We start from the raw sequence: 25275 nt of genomic DNA, 5'->3' as shown, positions 1-25275 counted from the left end.
TGTTGGTTTGCCAAGAGATTGAGGGATTTAGGGTCTATCACTTAAGGGATTAAGGATAAAATACGTTAGTGAATTGGAGATGAACGATATAACGACGTAGAAGTATGAGGAATTGCATAAAAGAGGGGGATTCTGAGTACAATCTTAGCATCTCAACGTTATTGTTTTTGTCTACAATTATTATCACGTCAACAAGTAACTTCTTACCTTTTCTTTTAATTTTTATTATTAAATTTTCAGCACATTAATCTCTCTAGAAAAATATATCTTTTATTTTCTATTTTGATTAGTTTTATTTTTAGGTAGTTTAAAATATAAAACACAAAAATATCTTTACCCGAAAGGTTTTAATTTGAATATTCATCCTTACACTATTCTGTTGGGATACGACCTAAGCTTCGATTCAATACTAGAATTGGGAATACCAACTTTACCTATACCAAAGATCTTTCCCTTACCTATGCCTTTAAAGGCAATTGCTCCTTCTTCATGTGGTTTAGCTCTAGGAACATAGACCTTTCCCTCGTCATGTATCGTGACCATCCAATATCGAAGTATCAGCTTAAACCTTTGTCTTTTCCTACCAAGGATATCTGCAACAAGAACTATTTAAGATTTTGGTACCTATATCTCTTTGGGTCAAGCATAGTTAGTACCCTTAGACATCTATTTTTTCTTATGGATGCATTGAGCTTGGAATGTCTAGAGTTACCACAAAAGTCACATTTGTCTAAAGCAGACTATGACTTGAGGAAACTTTCCCTTTTCAAAGCCCAGACCAGACTTGTCATAGGGATGTTGATTGAATTTCAAAAGAGTAGTAAGATTCTTTGAACTTTCCATGAACTTCCCAAAGTCATTATTAAGACATGCTACCTCTTCTCTTAGTTTTTCAATAATGAAAGTTTCATCAGTCTTACTACTCAGATTCTCTCTAGAGTTTGAATCTTCTTTTTCAAATTTGCATTTGATTTCCTTAATTTGGTGTTTTCAGAATATGAGGCTTTGAATTTTTCTTTAAACTTTTTACACTAAAGAGAAATGATATGAGATTTCTAAAGAAGAACATCATAGGGCATGTCCCTTCATCGTCTGACGAAGCACAAGAAGAAGTAACAGATTCAGAATAAGTTTTTACCTCAACCTTATCGTCTGTGTCTACCATGAGACAAATGTTGCCTTATTCATTGTTTGAACTGTTACTTTTCTCACTGTCTAAGTCATCCCAAGTGACCATCAGACTTTTCCTCTTCTTGTCCTGCAAGTATCTTTTCTTCTTTAGTTGGGGACATATCAGCCTTCATATGTCTAGGCTTTCTACATTCAAAGCAAATGATCTCATTGTTTTCCTCCTTGTTCGTCTTTTTGAATTTGGAATCTTTTCGCCTAGAGGAGTGTTGAAAATTTCCCTCCTTTTTCATCATTTTTTTGAACTTTCTAGACATGAGGACCACTTCACCATTTGTGGATCCACCAGAGTCATCTAATCCATCTGATTCCTGCATCTGCACTTTTAGAGCTTTGGACAAGCTCTTATTTTCTTCTCTTCTGAAGCTTTATTCTTCAGACTTTAGGGCAACAAAATTATTCTTTAGCAGATGCTCCTTATTTTAAAGGTGAACTTCATGGACTCTCGGAATGTGTAACAACTCATCCTATGCAAGATTTTTTATATCTCTTGCTTCCTGAATGGTTGTGGTCTTGGGTTCCCACACCTTGGGATAGTTGTCTAGCACCTTCAAGTTTATCTGAGCCTTGGAGTACGTCTATTCAAGAGCTTCAAGATTGTTTAGAAGAACTTGAAGTCTTCCAAACATGTCGTCCATAGACTCTTCATCCTTCATCATGAAGCTTTCATAATGTCTGATTAGAGTCGCAACTTTCCTCAATTTGACATCTTCAGTGCTTTCATAGTTTATACTTAATGAGTCCAAGATTTCTTTAGTAGTTTTTTGTTTGTAGATCTTGTTGTACTCATTCTTTGATAGGGCACATGTCAGAGTATATCTAGCTTTAGTGTTGAGCTCCTTAATGGCAAGATCGTCATTTATCCATTCAACTTCAGGTTTGGTGATGCGAATATCTCCATTGTTGATGGTTAGCCAGATTCTATAGTGAGTGGACATGATATACATCTCTATCTTGTCCTTCCATTAAGGGCAGTATTCTCCAGTGAAGCCTAGTGGTCTTGTGAGAGATGCTCCCTTAGTGATGAACTGACGTTGGTTATCTGCCATCTGGATCTTTTCCTCTACACACCGTTAAGTGTTCAACCCTTTAGAGGTTGAGCTCTGATACCAAACTGTAGAAGCAAATAACACAAGAAGGAGGATCGAATTGTGTTTCTAGAAATTTAAATTTTTTCTATAAAACATATTTTTATCGTCTAGAGTAGATAAACCTAAAAATACTTTGACAGGTTTTGATTTAGACTTTATTAGACCATGAAGAAAAATGTTTTCATTGAGAAAAAAAAAAGAGATATAAGATCTAAAAACAAATTCAAACCCTTTGTGAGTTAATCGACAACAAAGCACACAAAGAATTTATATTGATTCATCTTAACTCTGAGACTACGTCCAATTCTTGGCAACGACCAAGTTTCCACTAACTTTTCAAAGTTACAAGTATTATTCACTGCCACTTCTGGCTCTTACACTTGCAAGCTCTACCCCAAGCTTGGCATAAGACCGGTATTCTTTATCCTACCAAGCCATTGCTAGCTCTAAACAAATCAACAAGATTTGTTGGAAGTTTGCACACAAACTAAAATGGTGATTGTCTTATAGACGGATATATCACTCAACACTTTTAGTCTTTTCTCTCAAGGTATACAAGGTGTTTTAAGATCTTAGTATCTTTTCAAGAATTTACAGAGATATTTTTACAAGAAAGAACGAAAGAATGACTCACGTGAACTGTTCGTGTATTGTTTCTTCAAAGCTTCTTCTATATATAGTCTTCGTCTCCAAGTATCCATTGTCTCTCAATGGTTGGATCCTTCACTCTATTCTTTGTGTGAGGTCTTAAGTCTTTTGAAGCATTTAATGCTTGCATTAAATGCACGTCCCTGCTACATGCAAAGTCCATGCTGATAGGAAAGTGTATATTGTACTCCGATAGGGAAATCACTTCTTTTATCATAGTAGGTTTGCAATAATAGAGTGTTCCTTTTGATGATGATCAACGTTTTTTAGATTGTGGACTTCATTTATTCTTCATAGGACATTTCAGATTCTAGGAGAATGTTTTATGCATGATAGAATCTCAAACATCGAGTATTAAATGAAGGTTTTAAGTACATTATTTAAATGCTATACCAGATCGTCTTATAAGTTTACCATCTGAAAACTTCAGATGCACAAAGATAAATCATGACCTGATAGCATATCAAATGCAATTTTTATCATTTGTATTTATTTGCATCTAATCAAAATAATTAGGAGTCCTGATTCATCATTAAGAAATAAATGTCTTTTGACTTAACATCATTAGTCTAAAAAAAACCTAGCATGCATTCTACGACAAAGCATATAGAGATTAGACATCATTTCATTAGGGATCATATACACAAGGGTAGTTGTGATATAGAGTTTGTTGATATAGACTCATAGCTTGCTGATATCTTTACTAAACCTCTAGCAAGGGATAGGTTCTTCCACCTACACAATGAACTTGGCATCCTAAGTAAGTCTAATCCTACTTCAGCCAACTTGAAAGTTGTCATTCATGTATATATGCATTTACATTTGTATGTTTATTTGCTTATTTGTACATGTGGTTTGAGTTCTTGAACATTTAGCATTCATAAAAATATTCTAGCATGTTTATTTTTGAAAAAAAAATTGTTTAAGCATGCATGATAAACAATTAGCTAATCCTATAATAGATTATTTGGAGTTGGGGTTGATATCCAAGCTCTCTGGGTAAGCCTATAATCGATTACCACTTTGGGTAGTTGATTACCAGGCATTTGAAATGTTTTTTGAAACTAAAAAGACGCTTGCTCTGTTTTTAAAAGCCTTACCCAGACCTAGAAAGTTCACACTTTCTCCTTAAGCCATTTTTTCAAACCCTAAGAGAGACTCCTCATTATCCTCCAACCTTCCTAAACACCCAACCTCTTTTTCTACCTTCGCCCCCAACCTTCATCAATGACAGAGAACAAGAACAAGAAGATGAAAAGCATTGGGCACAAACCCAATGCCCCTAGAACGAAGAAGGAGAAGGAACCAACAAATGGTGGTCCTTCCAACAAAGGAAAATGAGTTGCACGTTTTCCTTCACCACCTACTACTCTTAAGGCAACCCCATGGTTTTCTGAGGAACACTATGAGGTATCATACAAGTTTAGTTATGCCAAGAAGGAGATGATTCAACCGAAGTATGTTAGTATGGATTGGTTAAGGAGTGAAGGATTAACCTTTCCTGAGTTGATTGAGTACCACGGTTTGTAGAAGTTGGTGGAGATGAAGGTAACCTACTACATTGATTTGGTAAAGTCTTCTACAGGTGATACTGGATTTTTGTGAGCTGGAGTGAAAAGGAAAAAGAATTCTATAGGTGTGGTTAGAGATAGATGGACTTTCTTGTAAAGGGGTGATGACTAACCAGAAGGGTCTCAAGGAAGTTGGAATCACATTCAACAGAAGAATTCATCTACCTATATTGTTGTTGTTACAAAGGGAAAGGGAAATAAGCATTCTGGTACTGGACCTTTGATGTTGGAGCACAAGCTTTTGCCCTATGTGGTTGCTTGGCTTATTACTCCCATGGGGAGCAATCACCCTCATTTGACAAAAGAGGATCTTTTCCTTATCTATCTTATGTAAGGGAAGCTAAAGATTAATTAGGTCTGAATTATTGTTGATAACATGTTGACGACCAAGTGGATTGTGTCTTTTAAGTGTCCCTATGCAATATTTATCTCTAGGATAATTGAATACTTCATAGTTGATACCCAAGAAGTCTTTCGTTTTGTTGAAGTTGAATTTGAAGTGAAGACCAAAGTCTTGAAGCAAATGGCGTACATCAAATCTGAAGAAATTGGAGTTGGATGGATTGAGAAAAGCAAAGAGGATCAAACAAAACAACAAGATGCAGAGGAAAATCCTATGAGCCCCTTTGAGCAGATGATGTTAGCCAAGATGGACAAGCTCATGAGGGTGCATAAGGAGGACTATACTAAGCTTAAGGAGTACTTTGAAACTATCTTTGAAAGGATAAATGCTATGAGAGCACCACATCATATGGATGATATTTGATCTTTACCTATCCTTCTAGGATCCCCTCAACCTAGGATAGTTAGCCTCATAGCTCATAAGCATATAGTCTAGGCTTGACTTTTTTTCTATGTTTGTTCTATATTTTTGCTTATAAACTTTTAGTTAGTATATCTTTCTATTTTCTGTCATGTGTGTCTTGATTTTAATTGTTTTATTTCTCCATCATAAACACTCACTTTGGCTTTGTGATGCCAAAAGGGGGAGAAAGTTTGATGCTTTTGATGGTTGATTACAATTAAGTAATTTGTACCAATTAACTTGAATTGAAAAGATGCTACTAACGTGTTTGTGAAACATGTTGTAGAACATGTACTATGAGAAGAAACATCAATACGCATAATATAGATTTGGCATTATCAAAACCAAAAAGGGAGAGATTGTTAGATCAAAGCTTGAAGCCCTTAGTTTTAGTTTTGGTTTAATAATTTTGAAATGTCAAACATGTTTAATAGATGTGGCAATTGTCTTGAATGTTTTAGACTAGGCATGTGTGTGATATAGTCTAAGTCTTTTTAATACTTAGTTTTGATCAAATGTAAAGTGAATGAAGTATTTTATTTCTCTAAGTTTCCTAAGTACAAGCAATAGAACTTACTTCTACTTGAAATTTGGTTGTAACCATCGAATTAATTGATTGCCTAGCTTGGTAATTGAGTGCCTAAGCCAGATTCAAAAGAAGGAAGGATGTATAGCTTAGGATAATTGACTGCTCTGTTTTTGGAAACAATGAGAAGTTCTCTATGTGATTCTACAATCTATTACCACATGTGACAATCAACTACCCAGAAAGCACAGAAGCAATAGAGATACTCAAACTGAAACACATTAATCAATTACCCTTTCTAATAATCAATTATCCAATTTCTGGAAATGCATAATAAATGGGATTTTAACGAATTAATTGATTATCTATTTTTCTAATCGATTAAATATGTTTTAACTGTCAAAGTTTATAAACCCCTATGTGTATTCTTTATTACAGACTCTTGATATGTTCTATCTTGGAGAAAAATATTTCAAAAGAGTCTTCTAAAAGGATTGTACTGCATTTAGTTTGAAGATTGAAGTTGATTAAAGAATCATTCATTCTATCATCATCTTATGAGAAGAGCTTGAAGATATTGAAGATCTACACGTTCGGGTGTATTCAATCCTTTCTCTTAAATTCTTTTAGGTTGTGATTTGTGGTTAGGGTTACCAAGAGGTCCAGAGAATTGATAGGGTTTTAATTCTGGGTCTCTCTCTTGTAGGTTTCGAGGGAAAGGTTAGAGTTTCTTTAAAGAAATTGTGTGTGCATAGTGATTGTACATGATTCTCTAATAGTGGAGGTTCTTAAAGGTCTTAGAACAAATTGGATGTATGTCTTGCATGAATTGAACCAGTATAAACTCTTGTTTGATTATCTTTCTCTCTAAAACCTTAGTCTTGTAATTCATCTTGGTATTGGAATTGATCTCCAATGGCCATATAAAAGGTTTTTCATATGTTCTAATCATTGAAAGTTTTCTTGATTGTGTTGATCTTTTGAGGAAAACTTTGATTAATTGAAAAGGATCATTTTAATCAAATTAAAGAATAAATTGATAAAGATTTCAAAAGAATCTATTCAAACCCCCTTCTAGATTCCTGGTTGTTCCAACATCATTTACTATTTTTATCTTCAATACATTAATAGAATATTATTAATTAAATTAATAAAAGTAAAGTTGATAATTATGTGTTTTTGAATGTACTATTTTTAATTATTTAAATTTTTTATTGAAACTTTAAAATTTTTAAAATATCATAAATACTCTATCGAAATCGAATAGTTGAGAATATAAAATTAAATTAAATTTATAAATTTTAATTATTTGAAAATATTTGTGAATACATATATGAATACTGGAAAACAATGAAATAAATTATTGTAGTTAAATTAAGATTTAATAAATTTTATTTCCAATTTTTTAAATTTTTTTACTGATGATTTCTTTTTTTAATATAAAACTAAAGTAGATGATTATTTGATCATTTATAAGTATTTTTGAATATCCTAATTTTAATTATTTAATTCTTTTATAAATGATTTCTTCAAATTTTGAATTTTAAAAATATAATTAATATTTGTAGTCAATTTAAATCCTATTTTTAAATAATATATTGTTTTTAAATGAATTAAATAAAACAAAAATTCTGAATAAATTAATAAAATTATTTTTATATATTTGATATAATCCACAAAAATTTCCCTTCAATTTTACCCGTCGCACGGGAACTATTTAGTAATTATATTATTAATTAGAATGTTCTAATAAATCATGATTATGTAATTATAATTCAACAAGAATGATTATGACTATGGCACATGCTATTTACACAAGTGACAACCTATAGTATTACTAGTATTAGAATTTTGGTCCCCTTAATTTTTAATTGTAACATTTAGTTTTTCTAATTTATAAATTGACAATTTTAATCCATCTATTAAATTATTAACAAATAATTCTGATTAATAAAGTTATTAAGTTTATTGTAAATTAATTAAAAACTATAATAAAAATTATTAGCCCTAATCCTTCGTAACATTATGCTCTTTCTCTTTTTCACAAATACATCTTTCACCTTCACTACCACATATGACTCCACCAGCACTAGCACCACATTAAAATTAATAATCTTTTATTAAAGTTTTTTAAATAATTAATAATTTTTATTTAATTTAATAATTCTATTAATCAAATTGTTTTGGTAATAATTTGCATTTAATATAATTTTGTTAAACCAAGTGATTGAACATAAATAGTTAATGTGCTGAAATTAAAATTAAATCGTCCAAGTATTACTTAAATTTGTCTTTAGTGCAAATAATTTTTTACAAGACTTTAATTACCTCTCAGCCGAAGATAAGAAAAAAAAAAAGGTATAATTTTTTTTTCACTTTTGACCAAAATTGAAAGCTTTACTATTGTACGACTAAATAAATTAATACAATAATTATTTGAAAATTCAAGTGTTTCCCTTGAAATAAATAACTGACAATAAACGAATAATAGTGTAAAAACTAGGAATCAGAATTAAATCATAATAGGTACAATTTTAATGCAGTAAAAAAAAAGAATAAAATTAAATACACCGAGCCATTCAAGTCTGAATAATCTCTAACCGTACATATACAAAAAACTTTTCCCGCAAATAAGTAAAGGACGATTATGCAAGAGATCGATGCTTGCAAAAGCAGCATGAATTGAATTAAGCATTAAATTTTTCTTCGTACCCCATTGTCCAGAGGCTCTTCCCTATGCGAAGGTATGGGGGAGGGATGTTGTACGCAGTCTTACCCTTGCATATGCAAAGAGGCTGTTTCCGAATTGAATTAAGCATTAAATAATCAAAATAAATATAATATTTTCTGACACCTTTACATAGACGCCAAGAGCCAAAAACTGTTAAATCTGTATCTTTTATTAGGCCTTGATGAATGTCAAATAATAGAATATTAGAAGGATAGAAGACAAACCTATGCCACAATTTTTTTTTCCTATACTTCTCTTATGATTTGATTAAAATTACAGCTTGGGTGTAACTGAGGTTCCCACTGATGAGGGGGATGTGCTACTGCTCCTTGCGGAGAAGCAATACTATCATCATGATCTGAATAAATCCTAATTCATGAATTTCCGGCAGTTTGATGCTTTACATAAACAAGGGACTTTAAATTCATCTGGCTCATCAGGATCAAACAAGTAGTCATACCTGCCAGTTACAATCAAGTCAGAAAAAAAAAAACTGAAAACTAAAGAGAAATGCCTAAACAATACACTTTCTAATAGACTTTAATTATTTGGACAATGTATTTGGCCCAACTTCTCTTTTTAAGTAGAAGAAAAACTAGAAAAAACCTGGACCAAACACTACAGAAATAAGCAGTTAGACTCACTAAGTATAGGACCCATGTCATTTAGTGAGACCTACATGAACTTCAGTTAATTATAAAGAGTATGTTTGTAGAGTATGCCAGCAAGTGTATTGCCAGTATTCTTGGCATGCTGAAATGGCAGAAATGCACATGTGAGAAACACAGATAGGGGCATACGTTAGCTCATCACCAGTAGACACATCAGTCTTAGCGATGAGTACAATCCGGCTCTCATCATCACCCACACTCATAATCCTTGCATAGCAATTGGGCATACACTGTATTGACATGAACCAAGAAAATAGTAAGATGAGATGTCAAATAACCATTAGTGAGAGTACAGGGGTAACAATAATACACAAAAATTGAGCAATTTGTCATACAACTATTTTGGTTCACTTACAGAATGGTTAATTAGCCGTGCTATATTTCCTTTATCAGTGGCATCTACTACCACTTCTTCACTTATCTTGAAAAGCTGCAAAAAAATAAAGAAACCAGGACAATTTAATGTCATGAGATACAAAAAATTAGAAGAGCAGAAAACTTAAATAGGGAAACAGTGGGAAAATAATGAAGAGGAAATCCCATCAAACAAAAGGAAAAGTCCAGGACAATGCTTTGACATTTAAATCTAAAGGCCACAAACACAAAGAACATGGGAGGGGGAGAAGACTAACATAGCAGTCTTTCCCTTCTAATCTATAGCGTGCCTCCCTTAGATCTGCAATGCTCCGCCTCACTTGTTCACCACGATATTCAAGAACCTGCTTGGGATTAAATAATGCTCATTATTGTTAAAATAAAGGTTGCATTCTGATTTACACAAGAATGAAACACAATGGATGGACCATTGGACAAAGATATTATGCTTCAGAAAATATTGAAACCAGAAAGGTATGGAAATTAAACTTGGCATGGTGGAAGTAAAAGAGAATTATAATTTGTCTACATCTGAACCGGAAACTGACTGAGAACAGAAAAGATAGAATCAACTCAAAAAGAGAAGATACAGAGTAAACGTATGGCAATTAAACTTGGTCAGGCTTTGCAGCATTTAGAAATTGCTACTTCTCAAAAAAATTTGCAGAACCATACTGAAAGACTTTAGAATTCCCAAGCATGCCAAGATACCATGAATCTTTGTAATCTTTTCGTATTTGAATATGACATTCATACCATTTCCCCTTCTTGAATATTTTGACGTGCAAAGAGGCCCCATCCATGTATGCCTGATCTACCAAAGCAAACTCTTTCATTTTCTGTTCTCTGAAATTATGTAAAACAATCATGCAAGACAATCAGAAAACCGATCACCAAATCCAATGACTGCTTAAGAAAGAGGAGATTTACCTGTAAATGATGAAGGCGTTCCCTGAAAGAAGAAAATGCTGGAGGCTTGTCTACCATCTGTTTGAAGGAAAGGATGAACAACGAGAAAAAGGGGGATGAACGAAGGGTTAGGGCTGGGCAATATTTAAATCTTACATTCAAGCTAAAATAATGAATAGGATAATCTCATTTAATTAGAAGTATATAAAAGATTTACTCTGTCTGCATTTAAACTCTGTATTGCATCTAAAGGATGATGGTAGTGACCCCTCACATGATGAGCAATGGCTTCACCTGCTGCTCTCTAGCAAGTAGAAAAAACAAAAATGAGAACAGAGTTTTTAATTTTTTTCAAGAACTGATAAAGATACAAAAGGACATTAGAGACAGTGGTGAACAACAAGGTGATAGAAATTGGATAATAATGACTGAATTTTATAGAAACACTCTGCAGGAATTATTCTTTCCAAAACAGAGACAGAATTACAACAATTAGAATCAGAATATTCACTCAAACAAGCCAAGATTTCGAGAGCTTGGTTCTCTCCCTCCCAAGGTCTAAACCACACATCTTCAGGATAACCAGAATATGATTCTGTTTTTCCTTCTTATTCTACACATACCCATAACTGCCTAATTAAAATAAGTTCCTAATAAACTGCTCCTAATAATAGTAACTGCTGTCCTATTAAAACTAACTGCTAACTATTCCTAATAAACTGCTCCTAATAATAGTAACTTCTGTCCTATTAAAACTAACTGCTATTGACAGCACATAACAATTATTCCCCCCCCCCCCCCCCCCCTTCTCTTATAAACATTCTTTATAAGAGGTCTAACACAAGGTTTCCATAGTGAGGATAGAAGTGAAGGAATCAAAACAACAAGCTATAAGCATGATATTTTATTTTCCCCACTGCATCACATACAAGACTGCATCCACGAAATAACCAGCAGGCACATTTGGCAAGGTAGCATTAGTTGTTAGCAAATAGCATAATATATTGGTAACATTGATCGAGACATTGGGTACTAATATCATTAATGCTTAATTCCAAAACAGTTTCACAGGAAATATATACAGTTTTTTATTTATATCTGCCTTTAAGAAACTAAAGGGAAACGTTTTCATTGGGAAAGAAAGCATTCATTATATTAAAAATACAAAAGTCATTTGTTTCCTTTCTTTTTCAATAATAGCCTTCCACTTTTGTTTTTAGAAATGATGTTTATGTTTGGAATATAAATAGGACAAGCATCATAAAAATAAATATCAGAGACAATGTTATGCAGATTAAGTAAAAAATTCGCCAACAAAAACCAAAATGATTTTCTAAGCTACCTTTTTTGTATGATTTGTTCTTCGATATATTCGACACCTAGCAGCAGAGAATGGCTCATGTCTAGTGTTCTCTGCAGGAGAAGTGTCTTCAACCTTTATTCTTTTAGATGAAATCAATCTTGATCCAGCTTTTCTCTTAGTTTGAAGAAGGCTTTTGGTTGAAATGACCCCAAGAGGGGTTTGCATAATTGAAACAGTGTCTGGATTGGGAGCTCTGCAAGAAATATAGACATGATTAAGATTAAAGGATGACAGAAAGGAATAAAATGAATTTCAAATAAATCCATATATGTGCAATTCCCAAAGAGACGGGAAGCGTTTGGTAAAAGCTAATCCTGTAAAGGAAGCAGTAGAAAGGGATGAAGGCAAAAGGATGTTGTAATTCAGGATCCTATACCTGTGGTAAGCACAATAAGAAACCATTCTTGTTGTCTGTTTACCATTTTTCTCCATACAATGCAACTGCATTTATATCAGACACAGTTAAAAAGTATTTCATGGATCATAATTATCCATATGAAAATATGCAACTTGTCAACTTAAAGTCGGCCATGATACAAAATAATGTTGATGCTAAGACTAAATAATGAAGAAGTGTGTGTGTGTGTGTACACAATTATTTGCAAATAATCTCTATTTCTGTATTAATATTGTTCTATTCTAAATCAATATCTAACAATAAGATAAAGTATTCACCAAAAAAAGTTATATAATCCAGACATGTTGCAAAACAAAATTTATCAAAAGAATAGATATTTGGACTTTTTTTTAAGAGTAAATTACATTGACACCGTCTGAGATATTTTCAGATTGTATACAATACCCCTCTTTTTTTCTATCCCTACACTAGCCCCCTTAATTGTTTAAAAAACATTAAACTAACACCCCTTATGCATCACACTCACCCCTTAATTGTTTGAAAAACATTACACCGTGTGTCCCTACAAGGGAGATTGTTGTAAACATCAAAAAAGCAGGAAGATTATGTGCAATCTGAAAAAACCTCAAGGGAATGTCAGTGTAATATACTCTTCTCTAATTGTAAAGGCCTGTTTGACTGTTCTGAAATTGAAAAAGTGGGGGCACACAAAGATATACAACCCATGGAGACTGGAAATGTTAATAAATGGTTATACATGATACAAAGTGAACATTTAATTATTAGGTGGAAATATATTTTCCAGCAAAACCTTCAAGGTTATGATCCTTGTTTATTTTCTAACAGCATGAAAAATAAGCTTTTAATCTGATTAAAAGCCCAAACAAGAAATGCAAAGGGAAGTTCTATGAAGGTGACTGGTGTAACTGCAATCATTCATCAAATTGAATGATAAAAGCTAAAAACAAATTTGCATAAACCAGGATTATAAAATGAAATTTGGCATTAAACCTATTTAAAATTAAATGAAAGTCCAAATCAGAACATAACAATTATGCAAATCGGAGCCAAGTTAATCTTAGCGAATACTCACCTCCATCCGATAACCAGCCCTTGATGCACACATAGCATGGAAATAAGTGGAACACTTGCAACATTGTGTGCACGAACCATGAATTTCCTTACAAATAACACAAATCTGAAATTCAATTATAGCAGACTTTAAATTACATTGGCATGTACAACCGGACTGAGATTCACCGAGAGAAATTATCAAATCAGAAATACTTATCAGCTTTATAATGAATGTATGAACTATGTAACGTAGCATAAAATACCGTGAAAAAAAATGAATCAATCAGTGACTATAAGAGTTCTTAACAGAACAGAAAGAAGATAAAAGAAAATCTAAAAGAGAGAAAACTTGAGAATCAAGAAATTCTAATTGTTATTGGGACTGAACTTTCGGTTACAAAAGAGTATATATAGACTAGAGTAGTTAGTTATGACAGCTGCCAATAACTAACTAACCCAGGTAGAGTACTAACTATCATTAATTGAGAGTACAGTTGAACACTGCATCTCTGTACACTACTCTAATACCCCCCCTCAAACTCATGGAGGTTGAGACTTTGAGAAGGCCTCAATCACATTGAGGGTGGCCCTTAGAAAAATAAATCTGGTAGGAGAGAGGGGCTTGGTCAGAGCATCTGCCCATTGATCAAGAACAGGGATGATGTACAATGAGCTGCTCGGTCAGAACTTTATCTGGAACAAAGAAAACATCAATCTCCATATGTTTTTTTCTTCCATAAAGGATAGGATTGTGAGCAATGGTCACTGCACTTTGGTTGTCACAGAAGATGATAGGAGTGCAGAAGGGAACTTGACAGGAGGTTTCAGCAGTGGTCTGAGCTAGGTTGTGATATTCTACTTTTGTTCTAGACCTAGCAACCACTTGTTGCTTGCGGGACCACCAAGATGTGAGGTTTGGGCCAAAGTAAATTGCTGCACCAGAAATGGATCTTCTGTCATCAACATCAGAAGCCCAATCTGCATCACAGAGGGCTCTTAGAGTATAAGGCTGACCTGAGACAGCAGGTCTTAGATGAAGACCATGAAGAACAGTTCCTTTCAAGTACCTTAAAATCCTTTTGACTGTAATCCAGTGAATGTATAATGGACTAGCCATAAACTGACACACCTTGTTAACTGAATAGCTAATTTCTGGTCTAGTTAAATAGTCAAGTATTGAAGAGCCCCAACCACAGATCTGTATAGCGTGGGATCAGAAAAAGGGTCTGAGCCTGATTTAGTCAGCTTGCAACTAGAAGCCATAGGAGAGGAAATGGATTGAGCTTCTGCCATACTGGTTTTCTGCAACAAATCCCTGATGTCTTCACCTCTATACCAAGAAAATAGTCCAACAAACCAAGCTGTTTGAGAGAGAACTTTGAGTTAAGCTGAGAGGTAAGATGCTGAATCAGAGGGATAGAGCTTCCAGTAATTATAATGTCATCCACATACACAAGGAGATAAACTGTGTGAGATTTGGTCTTGTAGATAAAAAGTGAAGGGTCACATTTACTTGCAGCAAACCCAAACTGAATTCGGGTGGATTGAAGTCTTTCAAACCATTGCCTGGGGGCCTGTTTAAGGCCATACAGAGCTCTATTTAATTTGCAGACCAGAGAAGAATTGGTGTCTTGGAAACCTGGTAGTTGAGGCACGTACACAGTCTCATGAAGCAGACCATTCAGAAAAGCATTGTTGACATCCAACTGGGCAAGCTGCCACTGATTGGTTAGAGCCAAAGAGATAATAAGCCTGATTGTGACAAGTTTCACTACAGGAGAGAAAGTCTCAGAAAAGTCAAATCCAGGAACTTGGTTGAAACCCTTTGCAACCAGTCTGGCTTTGTACTTGTTGATAGAACCATCTGCATTTTCCTTTACTCTAAAATCCCATTTACACCCAATGGGTTTTCTGTTTGGTGGAAGAGGAACAAGATTCCAAGTATTATTTTTCATCAAAGCTTCATATTCTTGAAGCATGGCAGAAAGCCAATCAGGATCTGTCAGGGCTTGTTTGACAGATTGGGGTTCACAATGAGTCAACAGCAGTGTGGGATTGATTCTTGGTAAATGGATTCCCGATTTAGATCTGGATTGCATAGGATGTATATTTGGTAGTCTTTGAGGAGAGGTGGGATTAATTTTTATTTTTTTTTATCAGCAAAAATAATATGTATTATAATAATAAGATTAGTACAAGTGGTACTGTTATATTTACACTGTTGTCATACTATGTGTAGACCTATGGAGTCCTAATACAAGCTGTATTGCCAGAATAAAGCATCCATAGGTCTGGATTTATCTAGATACCCCTCCACCAAAAGTAACCTATAGAGCAATCCCCCCGAGTACAAACCCTTGTATTGCTAGTCCATGAATGAAAAGGGATGTCAAATCCTTTTTCCATATTTTTGAGCCATATCCAGCAGAAAAATATGGCGTCATCCATCATCTTTTGACCGTTGAATCTTTCATTAGAGAAAACAATCTTGTTCCTATGATACCATATGCACTAAGTTAAGGAAATCCACCACATTTGCCATCTCTGAATTCTGATACCCTTGAGATATCCGTGAGAATGCTGAAGGAAGTGGTCTCTGGGCACTTCTGGGGAGACACCAACTATGTTTAACCAAGTAAGCACTTCTCACCATAAAGGCAAGATTTTATCACAGCTGAAGAACAGATGGGACACATCCTCCTCACAAGATCTACAGAATGGGCAATATATGTCATTCAGATCCACATTCCTCCTCCTCAAATTGACTTTTGTTGGTAGCCTATCCCGAATCAACCTCCAAGCAAAGTTTGACACTTTACTTGGAACTTAGGGCCACGTTTTGTATCCAATTATGAGACATTCCAATTGCCCCGAATTTGCTTTTGGGAAAGTTCTTCCTCAATCCCGACACTAACTCAATGTTCCTCGGCATGACCTTTATTGCTTTTACATTCTCCAACAATGCTTTGCCAAAGAAAATCGTGTCATCAACATACTGTAATAAGGTGATATCCACCTCTTTCCTCCCTACCTTAAACCCTTCAAAGATATTCTTTTCCTGAGCTTCTCTCATCAATCCAGTTAGCCCCTCAGCTACAATGTTGATCAAGAATGGAGCTAATGGGTCCCCTTGTCTGAGATCTCTCTAAGGAGAGAACTCATCTGCGGGCTCCTGTTTACCAGTATATATATTGAGGCTGTCTTCAAGCAACCCTCAATCCACTTAACCCATTTGGTGCAAAACCCCATTTGATTCATCATATGAAAGAAACTCCCAGCACACAAAGTCATATGCCTTTTCATAATCCACCTTGAACACCAAGCAGCTTTTATTGCATCTCTTTGTTTCTTCCATCATTTCATTTGCTATAACCGCACAGTGCAGCAAATGCCTGCCCTCCATGAAAGCATATTGGCGTTCATCTATTATATAAGGCAACACCTTCTTAAGTCTTCTAGATAGCACTTTTGCCACAATTTTATAAATTCAACCTATTAATGAGGTAGGTCTATAATCATTGAGGCCTTGAGGATCGTGGACCCTAGGAATCAACGCCAAAAAAGACGCATTGCTTCCTTTGGGGAAAACTCCATTGGCATGAAATTCATTCAAAAATCAAAGCACATCTGATTTAAGGATATCCCAAAACTCTTTGATAAATTTAAAGTTTAATCTGCCTGGTCCAGGGCTTTTCACACTACCACAATCCCAGATTGTTGCCCTCACTTCCTCCTCTTCAAATCGAGCCACCAACAGGTCATTATGGTGCTGGTCAATAGACTTAAATCTGACCCCATCCAGCTTCGGTCTCTCCCATTCAGGTTCCTCAAATCTCCTTTTGAAGAAAAGTCTGGTTTCCTCTTTAACTCTGCTCGGCTCATCTATCCAGCACCCACCCACATACACTCCTCTAAGCATATTGTAACATCGCTTCTAATTTACAGTCAAGTTAAAATACCTAGAGTTGCTGTCCTCTTCCTTAATCCATCTTCTAGATCTTGCCTTTTGCCTGGCAATGGATTCGACTGAGTTCACTACCCGCCACAAATCCTCCTGCAATTGCTTTCTCAATTTGTCCTCTTCCTCATTCAGCTGCCTAATATCTCCTTTTTTCCAGTTTGTTAAGCTCTAATTCCACTTTTTTCAATTTCTGTTGAGCATCACCAAACTGATTTGTGTTCCATTCTTTTAGTCTCTGCTTTAATTTCTTGAACTTTTCTTTTAGGACATACCCTCTCCCCTAGTCAGTTACAGAATTTTCCATCCAGCAGTCCTGTACTACTTTCTTGAATGATTTATCCTCAAGCCCGCAATCAAGAACCCGAAACGGCTTCGGCCCCCAATCAGCACTAGAGGATCACAAGATTGGGCAGTGATCATAAAAATTGCGGTCCAAGATTAGCTGAATGTTGTCTTGCCATTTGGAAAACCACTCTGCTGAGACAAGGATCCTATCAATTTTTCTTTTAGCTGTCCCATTTGGTCGGTTCCAGGTAAATTTTCTCCCCACACTAGGCACATCCTCAACCTTCAAGTCAGTGATCCAATCATTAAATTCCTTCTGGCTACCCCCACCCTGTAACCTTTGACACACTCCAACTCTTTCTGATGACCTTCTGATGCAATTAAAATCTCCTAAAATACATCATAGACCCCCATTGTTTGCAGCTCTAAGCTGCCTGGCTTGATCCCATAGGATTCTTTTGAAAGTTGTATCACATGGTGAATATATATTGACTATAGTCACTTTTCCAACATCACCAGCCCATGTTCCTTCCAAATATATAAAACCATTGCCCTTCACCTTCTTCTCCATTTTGAAAGTTTCATCACTCCAAATACACAGTAATCCCCCAGCACTATTAATTGCTGGCTGCATTTCCCATCTGACTTCAGCATCTCCCGACAAAGCTTGCATAAAGTCTTGTCTATCATTTCCTTCTTAGTCTCCTATAGACATAGCATATCTAGTATCTACCTGTTCTTTCCTCACCAGCGTTCTGATTTAAGCCCATTTTAACCCCCTCCCCAGCCCCCTTATATTGTAGGAAACAATCTTCATCAAACACCTACATTGTTTCCCTTCCTCTGAATTATACCCTTGTCCCCCTTTCCTCCAGGTTCACCAATTTAGATATAATTGTTCCCTCCTACTTGATAAAGTTTACTCCCATAGTTTTTGCCATTTCACAATTGTTTCCTGCCTCTTTTACCATCTCACAGCTTCTGGGTGTTGAAACTGAGTTTGCTGATGTTGTGCCCTGCATTACCTTGGAATTTCCTTCCCACATGACAACCTCCTTGAGCCCACTGTCTCCATTCTGTTTAGGGGATGCTGCCTGGGCTTAATTCTTTGGGCCACTGGAGAGGTGGGATTAATGGTTGAGGGTGTGGCTTCTGAGCTGGTTGCTGAAAGGTGAGGCTGCTCTGTGGGTTCAGCATGGAAGGGTTGAGCTGTATTTGATGCTGGAATGGAAGCAACAGCATTAGACTGTTCTGTCCGTGCAGCATGAGAAGACTGAACAGAAGCAGAATCAGATTGAACCGTGAGGTAACTGCCCAGCATTAGAAGAAACGGACTGAGTAGGAAAACCAGCAACAGAAGGAAATTGAGTTTGGGTAGGTTGTGGGAGATTTGAGGGTTGACTGATAGGAATAGGGGGAAAGTAATATTGAGTGGAGGAAGAAGTGGACTGACCAGAAGGAGCAGAGGACTCAAACTTGTGATTATCATAAGGCCTGAGCAAGGGAAAACAAGAACATCCAAAAGTTTTGAGAAAATTATAATCAGGGGACTTTTGGAACAACACATAATAAGGCACAGAAAAGTTTAGAGAGGCTGTAGGTAGCCTATTGATCAAGTAAACAGCTGTGCAAAAGGCAGAATCCCAAAATTTGAGGGGTAAGGAGACATGATGGAGTAAGGTAAGGCCCAATTCCACAATATGTTTGTGTTTCCTTTCCACCACCCCATTTTGAGTCTATGTCAAATGCCACAGCTGGCTAAGACGGATTCCAATGGCCTAAACTCCCCTCCCCAATCAGTTTGAAGGCTTTTGATTTTTGAATTACACTGTAATTCTGCCATAGCCTTAATCTTTTGAAAAACATTAAAGGTTTCAGCTTTGGTTTTGAGGAGATAAATCGAAGTGAACCGAGAAAAGACATCAACAAAGGTTATAAATATTAAAAGCCATTAGTTGAAGAAACATGAGATGGCCCCCATAGATCACTGTGAACCAATTCAAGAGGAAAGGTATAAACAGATTCAGAAGAAGAAGAAGAAGAAGAAGAAGAAGAAGAAGAAGGAAGTCTGTGAGACTTTCCTACTGCACAAACTGAACAGAAATCAATAGAGCTTTTATTAGATGTAGGTATTTTACAATGTTGCAAGACTAATTGCAGTACATGATAATTGGGATGACTAAGTTGATCATGCCCATAGAGAACTAGTCCTAGTACATGAATTTACAATGGGCTTTTCAGACCTATTACATGAAGTCACAACACTTTTCAGGATTAGAAACACAAGCAAGAACAGAAGTAGACAAGGGATGCTGAAGCTGGATGTTGGAGAAGTTGTATAGATCATCAGGACCAACATTGCCTTTAGCAAGACCTCATAGGTGACCTGAGATTTCACAGCACAATAATTAGAGAGAAACTCAAAAAAGACTCCATTATCTTTAGCAAATTGGCTGACACTTATAAGATTTTTGGTAATGTTAGGAGCATGTAAGAGATGATGAGGAGACAAAGAGACTTTAGTGTTATAAGTAGAAATAAAGGATGAAGAACCAGAGGAAGAGATGGGCAAACCTTGACCATTACCCAATGAAGATTTGGTCAGGTCCTTCAAAGGGTTCAAACTGCTGAATGTTCTGAGACTCCAGTTACATGAAAAGAAGCTCCTGAATCTGGAATCCAGTTGTTGGAGGTAGATGTTGACTGAGAAGAGACATTGGTCAACATAGCACTAGGATTGGAATTATTGCCATTGCTGCCAGATTTGTAGTTGCTATTAGTTCAGACATTTCATTTGAAGGGTGATAATCACCATATTGCTGCCTAGAATTAGAGTTAGGGTTACTCTGACCAGAGGTAGCATTGTACTGATTCTGAGGACCATAGTTCTAAGAAGTAGGATCATGAAGAACTAGAGAGGAATTAGGTTGATAGTTTCCATCAAACCAATAATGGCAAACAAACGCTATGTGCCCATACTTATAACACACTTGACATTGAAAGTTGGAGAAGCGACCACCACCACGACCACCACCATGACCACAGCCACCACCACCGCTAGCGCCGACCACCGCCGTAGTTGAAACCACCATTGAAACCGCCGCCGTGACTAGATCCACCACGAAAGTTAGAGAAGCTTTCAGGATCCTGCTTGTTTGGCACTAATGGTGACTGAGTGGGATTAATCGACGGAGATTCAGAGAAAGATTGTTTAAACTTGTTCAAACGAGCTTCGTGAGCCAAGAGAAGCACTCCAACTTGCTCAATAGGCTGAGGTTCAAAATTGCTTTCGATAATCACAATAATTGGATGATAATCGGACAAAAGGCCTTCAAGAATGGAATCGACATGCTCTTGAAGCATAATCAGACTTCCAACTAACGCAAGCGAATTAGAGGTCGCTTGAATCTGCGATAAGAACTCTCACATCGACTTGCCTGCAAGAGTCGTGGCTCAAACTGAGTTCAGAGTTGACGTGTCTTGGCTCATGTTTGCTTGTGAAAATAGTCATGAATTCGCTCCCAAACCTCGTAGGAGTGTGCGCATCCCAGCACACGAGATAAAATCGACGTAGAGAGTTTCGATTGAAGCCATGTGAGGAGCACTTGGTCTTGTTGCTCCCAAACTTCAAACGCTGGATTCTCAATTCCAGCATCACGATCATCTTCAGAAAGAAAGCATAGCAGAATTTGTGGATTTGTGACGAATCGCTGAAGTCACAAATCCACAAATTCTGCTCTTGAAGCATAATCAGACTTCCGGCTAACGCAAACGAATTAGAGGTCGCTTGAATCTGCGATAAGAACTCTCGCATCGACTTGCCTGCAAGAGTCGTGGCTCGAACTGAGTTCAGAGTTGACGTGTCTTGGCTCATGTTTGCTTGTGAAAATAGTCATGAATTCGCTCCCAAACCTTATAGGAGTGTGCGCATCCCAGCACACGAGATAAAATCGACGTAGAGAGTTTCGATTGAAGCCATGTGAGGAGCACTTGGTCTTGTTGCTCCCAAACTTCAAACGCTGGATTCTCAATTCCAGCTTCACAATCATCTTCAGAAAGAAAGCATAGAAGAATTTGTGGATTTGTGACGAATCGCTGAAGTCGATGGGACTTGATAACTGGCTCAATCTGTTGTCGCCAAAGAAGGAAAGTCGAATCATCGAGTTTGTGAGCAATGAGTTAGGAAATGAAGAAGAAGAAAGTAACACATTCTGTTGTGACGCCGTTGATGATCGTCACCGAGCTCTAGATACCACATAAGAGTTCTTAACAGAACAAAAAGAAGATAAAAGATAAAATCTAAAAGAGAGAAAACTTGAGAATCAAGAAATTGTAATTGTTATTGGTACTGAACTTTTGGTTACAAAATAGTATGTACAGACTAGAGTTATGACAGCTGTCAACAGCTGTCAATAACTAACATTCTAACTAACTCAGGTAGAGTACTACCTATCATTACTTAAGTGAGAGTGCAGTTGAACACAGCATCTCTCTGTACACTACTCTAATAGTGACTAATATTAATTATCAGGGAAAAAACTTTATTTTTATTGAGAACTTAAATGTTAAAATATACCATAAAGTGATAGTGATGTGCTATATTTTTCTTTTAAAAGAAAGATATTAAGTACATTATTGAAACAGACAAGAAAAGGTGGTAACCAAAACCCCCACCTTCACAAAAGAATTCAATGGAATACTCAGAATACCCAATGCAGGCTCCATCTTTTCATCACTAGCAAAAGATACTTCAGGTCGAAACCAAGCACAAGTAACATGAACCCATAATGTGTCAACATCGGTTGGCTTTAGAGCACCACCTGTGTGTCAAATCATTTTTCAGAGTAACATTACAGACATTAATAACAATGAAAATATATATATAAAAAAATTTACCGAAGCTGCTCCCTAGTATCATGAACATAAAAATCAATAGAAGGTAAGAGGAGTAAAACTGATTTGTATAGAATACACAAAATAGAGTCAAGTGGGGAAAATTCACAAGGAGGAGGCAAGTTTATAGCATTATAAAATAAGTACAAGGATAAGTTATATAGAATGCATCTCAAATATTGAGGAATACACACCTTTTACAGGACAAAGACAACATTCCTGCTTGATGTCAGGTGTTTCACAAGCTTTACAAACCCATGACGTAAAATCTTGAACATTTCTTGCTCCATAACATTCTTGATGAACGGCTATTTGACATCTATAAAATATATAATGCATTCTTATATTAATTGCAACGAAATTCAAAATGAAGAGTAAGAAAACAACAACCAACAAAAACTTGCCGGATAGTTCAATCTTGCAGAAGAAAAAAAAAAGGTTTTATAAGCAAATGGTTTCATTGTCAGCGGTGATCTGACTGATAAGTGAGGATGGTAAGGCTGAAAAACTGTTTCGGCAAAGCAGAATGGAGACTGCTGAGCATGGAATTGAACAACATAAGAAAGGGTGCATATAATTGTCAAATGTGTTAGACAAAATGCTGGAGTTTCTTCTTGCTTATATCATTTCAAGATGACATTAATTAGATCGTTTGTTGATTGCCCAAACAGTCATTACCTCGCCACTTTTATCAGCTCCAATATCTTTAGACCTATGAATTCTAATTCCTATAATAAACTGAAGACACTATATTACCTGTTGCAAATGATAATTTTGTTGTAATCCCAATCTTCAACCCATCTACATACAGCACATCGTTCTGTAGTCCACTTAGCACAAACTGGTTCATACTTCTCTGTCAGAGAAAATTGCAGTACCGTTGTCACTCTAAAAAATTCATCTAAAAACTTATCACATTGTAAAGTCATACAAAATAGGAAGGAGTTAAAAGGTACCTTGTAGAAAGGTAAGCAACTTCTGTTTCCTTTCTTTAAAGGAAGGCTTTTTAGGTTTCACAGAAACTACAGCATTAGCATGAAACTCAGCCACTTGCAGCATCTGAGGAGTCAAAAAGGATAATATTAGTTATAAATACACTTATGTCTTACAATAATTGCCTTTTCACACAATAAATATGCAACCTAAGGCTTTCTTCTTCTAAGTGCCCCATATGCTAAATCATAAGGGACTAATAAGTTCCTACTGATTCTCCACAGGTCAGTATCATTGGCATTTGACACAGAATACTTAATAATCAAAATAAAATATCAATATTGATGAATAGTGATGTTATAAAATTTAAGTTGTAAAAAAATTCAATTAATAATACTAATTGGTAAATTTTGAATATAAAAATATATATAAATACTAATTGTTAATAAATTACAAGTCTAGAAAGAGGATGATTAGACACTTCAACAGTCATTCTTCTACCAGAGTAACCAAATAAATAATTAGCATATCTTCAGGACAAAGAGATAAGGAGTATTATGTTACAAAATTAAATAATATAGTCATTTACGAACCCATTTTTCCAGCGATAGCATGGATCCTTTCACCAGAACACTTGTCCTCCAATTTCTAAATTTGGAACCTGTGTGTCGTTCCCATTCTCTAAGTGATTGTTTTCTAGTCTCGCAAAAACCACACTTGCATAAAACTCTGAAGTAAACATGGAAAAGCATGAATGATTCATTTCCTCCATATCATAATAATAAATTTAAAAAATGGATCATTTAGAAAAGAAATAAAAAAGAAGAAACAGATCTTTTAGATGTAATAACAATGTTCACTTAAAAATTAGCATCAAACAATTTAACACATGGCAACGTCTAATTAGATAGGCATCACACTTTTTACTTTACCCCCATCAAATCAACACAAAAGACAACAGAACAAAAACCAGTAAATGTTTCCTACAAGCTCACATTCTGTTAGAGAGAAGTCTTAAATTCAGTTAGTTTTCAGTTAGTTGTAAAAACTGTTTGTGGTTACTATTAGCTGTCTCTTCTTAGTTAGTTAGTATGCTGTGATTTTGTTAGTTACTAATAGAATCAGTTAGTAATTGTTAGAGTCAGAGTTAGGCCTCATTGTGAACTCTGCTCTATATATAGACCTTTGTTGTAATCATCAAATCAATAATGAAAACACAATTATGATTTCTATCAGTTCTCTATCTCTCTCTAAATGTAACATGGTATCAAGAGCCTTCTGATTCTTCCACAAGCGTGGCAAGATCCTCCATTTCTTTCCTCTTTCCTCTTTCCTCTGAATCTTCCCTTCTTCAATGGATTCCCAACCTCACACACCTCGTACACCACCAATCTTGGCGACACCCAACTCAACAATCACACCTCTATCTTCTTTCAACTACAAGATTTCTGTCAAATTAGATGCAACAAACTATCTTGTATGGCTGCAACAGATTGAACCAGTCCTAAGGGCTCATCGCCTTCATCGTTTCTGTGTCACTCCTGAGATACCTCCTCAATACGCTTCGGAACACGATCGCCTTGCCAATATTGAAAACCCAGCTTTCAGCAACTGGGAATTACAGGACCAGCTCCTCTTAGCATGGCTGCAATCATCTCTTTCCCCTGCCATTCTTCCTTCTGTCATTGGTTGCAAGCACACATTCCAACTCTGGGAAAATATCCATCGATCCTTTCAATCGAAAACCAAGGCTCAGGCGCGACAATTGCGAACTCAGCTATGCACCACGAAGAAAGGATCATCTTCAATCTCTGAATTCTTGGCAAAAATCAAACACATTTCAGATTCGTTGACATCAATTGGTGAGTCTGTTTCCCTTCAAGATCAACTTGA

The 25275-nt window shown here is 35.8% G+C and overlaps 2 protein-coding genes across 7 annotated transcripts in view; both read right to left on the bottom strand.

The window, feature by feature from the left end:
- Nucleotides 1-1766: 1766 nt before the first annotated feature.
- On the bottom strand, nt 1767-2135 carry LOC102669547 (uncharacterized). The gene has a single exon (XM_006605020.1). The coding sequence runs from the start codon at nt 2133-2135 to the stop codon at nt 1767-1769; it is 369 nt and encodes a 122-aa protein (XP_006605083.1).
- Nucleotides 2136-8625: 6490 nt separating this feature from the next.
- The window catches only part of LOC100775276 (histone-lysine N-methyltransferase ATX5), a 29245-nt gene continuing 12595 nt past the window's right edge, over nt 8626-25275 (bottom strand). For 4 of the 6 annotated variants that reach the window (XM_003555038.5, XM_006604000.4, XM_006604002.4 and 1 more), the window contains 15 exons: nt 23976-24111; nt 23406-23508; nt 23206-23305; nt 22644-22768; nt 22231-22376; nt 13330-13434; nt 12255-12319; nt 11858-12071; nt 10733-10819; nt 10537-10593; nt 10363-10452; nt 9864-9950; nt 9587-9661; nt 9361-9461; nt 8626-9020 (listed from right to left, as the gene is read on the bottom strand). In XM_003555038.5, the coding sequence (XP_003555086.1) occupies nt 8930-9020; nt 9361-9461; nt 9587-9661; nt 9864-9950; nt 10363-10452; nt 10537-10593; nt 10733-10819; nt 11858-12071; nt 12255-12319; nt 13330-13434; nt 22231-22376; nt 22644-22768; nt 23206-23305; nt 23406-23508; nt 23976-24111 (1582 nt within the window). In that variant the 3' untranslated portion in view covers nt 8626-8929. Of the gene's footprint in view, nt 9021-9360; nt 9462-9586; nt 9662-9863; nt 9951-10362; nt 10453-10535; nt 10594-10732; nt 10822-11857; nt 12072-12254; nt 12320-13329; nt 13435-22230; nt 22377-22643; nt 22769-23205; nt 23306-23405; nt 23509-23975; nt 24112-25275 lie in introns of those variants that run through there. The other 2 variants (XM_006604001.4, XR_001386573.3) reach the window with 2 other exon arrangements.

Source organism: Glycine max, chromosome 19, assembly GCF_000004515.6.
Source record: "Glycine max cultivar Williams 82 chromosome 19, Glycine_max_v4.0, whole genome shotgun sequence".
Lineage (NCBI taxonomy): Eukaryota > Viridiplantae > Streptophyta > Magnoliopsida > Fabales > Fabaceae > Glycine > Glycine max.
This window is presented reverse-complemented; position numbering and strand designations above follow the sequence as displayed.